This window comes from Anarrhichthys ocellatus, unplaced genomic scaffold (assembly GCF_004355925.1).
Source record: "Anarrhichthys ocellatus isolate YVR2014 unplaced genomic scaffold, GSC_Weel_1.0 scaffold2013, whole genome shotgun sequence".
Taxonomy (NCBI): domain Eukaryota; kingdom Metazoa; phylum Chordata; class Actinopteri; order Perciformes; family Anarhichadidae; genus Anarrhichthys; species Anarrhichthys ocellatus.
Window position 1 is genome coordinate 1 of NW_022281987.1, and position 4,733 is coordinate 4,733.

At 46.2% G+C, this 4,733-nt stretch overlaps 1 protein-coding gene across 1 annotated transcript in view; it reads right to left on the reverse strand.

The window, feature by feature from the left end:
- Window positions 1-6: 6 nt before the first annotated feature.
- Window positions 7-4,733, reverse strand: part of LOC116378053 (plexin A3-like) — a gene marked incomplete at its 5' end in the record, with an annotated part of 8,832 nt that continues 4,105 nt past the window's right edge. The window contains 6 exons of the mRNA XM_031839853.1: window positions 7-1,673; window positions 2,233-2,383; window positions 2,873-3,085; window positions 3,174-3,343; window positions 3,765-3,877; window positions 4,272-4,349. Coding sequence (XP_031695713.1) covers window positions 1,578-1,673; window positions 2,233-2,383; window positions 2,873-3,085; window positions 3,174-3,343; window positions 3,765-3,877; window positions 4,272-4,349 — 821 coding nt within the window. The remainder of the gene's footprint in view (window positions 1,674-2,232; window positions 2,384-2,872; window positions 3,086-3,173; window positions 3,344-3,764; window positions 3,878-4,271; window positions 4,350-4,733) is intronic.

Genomic DNA, 4,733 nt, shown 5'->3' on the forward strand with positions numbered 1-4,733 from the left:
TGTGTGTGTGTGTGTGTGTGTGTGTGTGTGCGCGTGCATGTGTGTGCAAGGCTCGACAATGAAGCGATCCGCAACCAAAAAAACGGCGACAAAAGTTCACCGACTTGGTGCCGAATCCAGAACCCCGATTTTCCAGGTCGTTCTGGTCCTGAAAAAAAACTGGCGGTCGGTCCACGTTAGCGTTAGCCAACCTGCTCGTCTACAGACCTGTGCCTGTGTGCTGGAATGTATTCAAAACGTCTTTCTGGATTAATTTCCTTTTAATTATTCATGATTCTGGGCGAATTCCACAGTCTTGATTGGTCGGGCAGTAAATTACTAAAGAGTCTTCCTGGCCAATAGGATGGCCAGAGGCCAGCAGGACTGACCAATGAGCGGGGTCGATTGGGGGGGGGGGGTGAGAGGAAACTGGTAAGGAAGGAAAGGAGAGGTGGAAGATAGAGAGGAAACGAGGTAAAGCAAAGAAGGTGGTGAAATTCTGAGGAGTTGAGGATGGAAGGGATAGGAAAAGAGGACGGGTTCATGGACACAGGTACTGGTCGGTCGGTAGGCATCGGGCTCAGTGTGCTGTGGTACAGAGTGATTGTCCAGAGAAGAAACATCGAGTGGTTATATAGCAACTTAGAAACCTCTAGAATCCTGATGAGGCTCGGCCGATCGGTCAAAGGTCAAGTCAAATCGAGAGTCTTTATTTCACTTCCTCTGAAGATGAATTCCTATTGTTCATCGCTTTAAGACCAAGCAGGGATTTCAAGGTTGAGGGCAGGTCATCAGTTTATATTTGCTTCCTTCTTCGTTAAAGCTTGAAACAACCTTTCCCGAATCCTTCGCCAACCCTTCGTTTGACTTCCTTCCTTAAAGCTTGACATTGAACGTCTCGCAGTGAATCCGGACGTTTCCAACTCGAGGATTCAAAACCTCCACTTGACCTTTTTGGTATTCAGCCCCGGATTCGTTCCGGACTTCGATGGGACTCTCAAGGTAAAGTGAAACCTGTTGGGTTCTTCCTATGACCCCTCGGTTCCTGATCCTTTACACCCGATCAAGGTCTTTTCAAAGGATGAAGTCCGTAGCTTGTTAACGGAGACTTGACTTGACCTTTTTGCTTTTCGATCCAGCGTCCGAGCTGGGAGTCCTGAAGTCAGGATCGATTAGTCCTCAGGTCACCTGACTCAGTCTTTAGTTTCCAGGTCTATTCCAAGGCCCCCCCTTTGCTTTGATCCCTGCTATTGAATTTAAATCTAAACCAACAGAAGGTTTGGTTGTTCGTTTTTTTGCCCACAAAATGACTTCAGTCCACGTTGAAGTCACCAGTTTGGAAACTGATTTTCTGCCCCAAACCCAACCGGAGGTAGTCGGGGGTCCCAGGCCGTCCAGTTAATCAGTCTTCAAATCAATCAATCGGTAAATTGCTGTTGGATTGATCGCTAAAGGGTCTGACAGCCATTGGCAGATCAGCTGACTGTTCAAACAGTTCAGATAAACAGAATGCCTTCACTTCCCCATTCTTCTTCTTACCCTCCCCCACCCTCCCCCATCCCACCCCATCAGTCCATTCGATCCCCCCCCCCTTCCTCTCAGCTGCTCCCAGACATCAGGTTGATGGCTTGCTCCAGTTTGTGCCTCAGTTTGTGTTTGCGACAGTACCCGTCCCGGTCCAACGCCGTCAGGATCTGCAGAGACGGAGAGGAAAGACAAGAAATAATAATTTAAATGTGTCTCTAACATCACTGATGGACCGGTGTCCGTATCCAGAATGTGCTCTGAATATTTAAAGGCGGTCTGTGCATCAGGTTACAACACTTTTAGGCTCAACGGGGTTCTGGTTCCGGTCAGTTTGACACCTTGGCCCCAGCGTGAAACATCCCAATGAAGATTAGATGGATGGCCATGACATTGTCTACAGATATTTATAGTTCCTAATGGACGAATCCCAATGAACTTTAGTGATTCCCTGACTTTTCATTTAGTGGCAGTTTTGGGCTTTGTATGAAATGTCTTCAGGGATTGAGAGTCTGAAGTCTCGGTGCTAAAGGAGTTAAAGGAGTCCAAACACCACGAAGCTCTTCATTCATTGTAACTTCCAACCATCAGCTGACAGGATGAGGAGGCTGGTTGGATGGATTTTATGAATGTTGAGGTTGAGTTGTACCTTTACGTTTCATCTAGCACTAGTGGTGCAACGGATCATAAATCTAACGGTTTGAATCCCTGACACCCCCCCCCCCTCACCTCTTCCTTGTACTTGTTGATGTAGAAGTAGAGCTCACTGAGCGCGCTCAGTGTGTTGAACTCGGTGCCGTGCAGACGGGACTGCTCCACCAGGTAGGCGTCCATGTCCTGATCACTGATGCTGGGCATCTTCGCAATATCCCTGTAGTACCTGCAGGGGGGGGGGCGGACGGACGGACACACACACACACAGTATAACTTCAAACTATGTTGTTTTAAGGTTCATTTAAGCTGATAATTACCTCAGTCTCCAGTACTAATTGTGTAATTTATTTTACGTTTTGTCCTAACAGACAACGCTAATTAATATGATTCATGTCATATCACATCAGCAGTTCTCTTATTGATGGAGTCTATTTGGAACACTAATAATAGCTTTCTAGTGATTTAGTTTTATTCCATTTGAACTCATTGTAGGTTATTTTCTTGGTTGTGAATTGGTTAGCATGTTAGCTACCTCTCCACCCAGCTCTTACACTGTGTATTATAGAATATAAGATAGTTAGCATGTTAGCTACCTCTCCACCCAGCTCGTACACTGTGTATTATAGAATATAAGCTAGTTAGCATGTTAGCTACCTCTCCACCCAGCTCGTACACTGTGTATTATAGGATATAAGCTAGTTAGCATGTTAGCTACCTCTCCACCCAGCTCTTGTAGTTGGGGATGTCTTTAGCGTAGAGCAGCTTGTTGGACGGAGAGTCTTTGCCGAGCCGGTGTTCGGACGTCGAGCAGCAGTCCATGAAGGTCTGAGCGACGACCGACAGACAGGCGTCGGTGATGCTGCTCTTGTGGATGTCAAACACGAACTGAGGGTTCTTAATGACGTTCACCCAGAACCTGAGAGGAAGGCTGCAGACACACACAAAATAAACATTTATCAAACATATTCTCCATGTCTTGTGTGAGAAAACGTCATTTTCTTTTGATTTTCTCTCACCAGTTGCTCTTCCAGGTGTGTCGGACGTCCGGGTCGGTGATCTGTCGTTTGTCGGCCTGCTCATCCAGGAAGTCGAACATGTATTTGATAGCCAATGGCAGAGCAGAGCCCCGGTGGGCGGTGCTGAACACCGTCTCAAACAGGTCGTCCACAAACTTCTGCAGCGTCCCCTGGTGGTGGGAGGACCAAAAGCACCAGATTAAATATCTTACCCACGAATCAAATGTCTAAATAATTACAAAATAAATGTATCACGCTACGTTACACAAACAAACAAAGAAAAAAAGGGCTAAGGATGGAAGACCATGTCAACAACTATTGGATGGATGTTGATGAGATGTGGTTCATCGTTCATGTTCCCCTCAGGATGCATCATAATAACTTTGGTGATCCTCTGACTTTTTAAATCTAGAACCATAATCAGGTCAACATGTTAATGTGCCCTTTTGTGTGAACTGTTCAGCATGTTAGCTACCTCTCCACTCAGCTCTTCTTTCTAAAATAGAATCCTGTAATATATGAAAATGATATGTAAACAGGAAACGAGCGCAGAGAGAGCGACAGGTGATGACTCGTCTCACTGATCGGTACCTTGGTAGCCAGCAGTCTGGTCAGGTAGATCTCAGAAACCATCTTGCTGCCTCGGTCTCCTTCTCTCTGGTCACTGTGCTCGTGATTCTTCACCAGGTGCCACAGTTTAGTCCCTGAAAGCACACACAGTAGGCAACAGTAGAGTACACACAGTAGAGTACACACAGTAGAGTACACACAGTACACGGTCTACAGTACAGTACACACAGTACACGGTCTACAGTACAGTACACACAGTACACAGTCTACAGTACAGTACACACAGTACACAGTCTATAGTACAGTACACGGTCTACAGTACTGCTCAGTACTACGACTACTAAAGTGGTAGCTCTATTGTCTTTAACATGTAAACGTAGTCAATGTTGCTTGACTACTACAACTACTACTACTACTACTACTACTAATACTAATACAAACGCTAGTACTACTACTATTAACACTATTGCTGATTATACCCTACTACTAATACTACTACTGCTGATGATTATACTACAACTACAGTACCTGTCTCCTGGTCCGGGGTGATCATGGGAGCTCTGGATCTCAGACTGTCTGGACTGCTGGAGGTACGAAGTAACGACTCTGAGACACGAAGAAACGTTACCTGGTGAGTGGTAGTGTGTGTGAGTGAGTGAGTGAGTGAGTGAGTGAGTGAGTGAGTGTGTGTGTGTGTGTGTGTGTGTGTGTGTGAGTGAGTGAGTGAGTGAGTGTGTGTGTGTGTGTGTGTGTGAGTGAGTGAGTGTGTGTGTGTGTGAGTGAGTGAGTGAGTGAGTGTGTGTGAGTGAGTGAGTGAGTGAGTGAGTGAGTTTGTGAGTGTGTGTGTGTGTGAGTGAGTGAGTGTGTGAGTGTGTGTGTGAGTGGTAGTGTGTGAGTGAGTGGTAGTGTGTGAGTGAGTGAGTGTGTGAGTGGTAGTGTGTGAGTGTGTGAGTGGTAGTGTGTGAGTGAGTGAGTGTGTGAGTGGTAGTG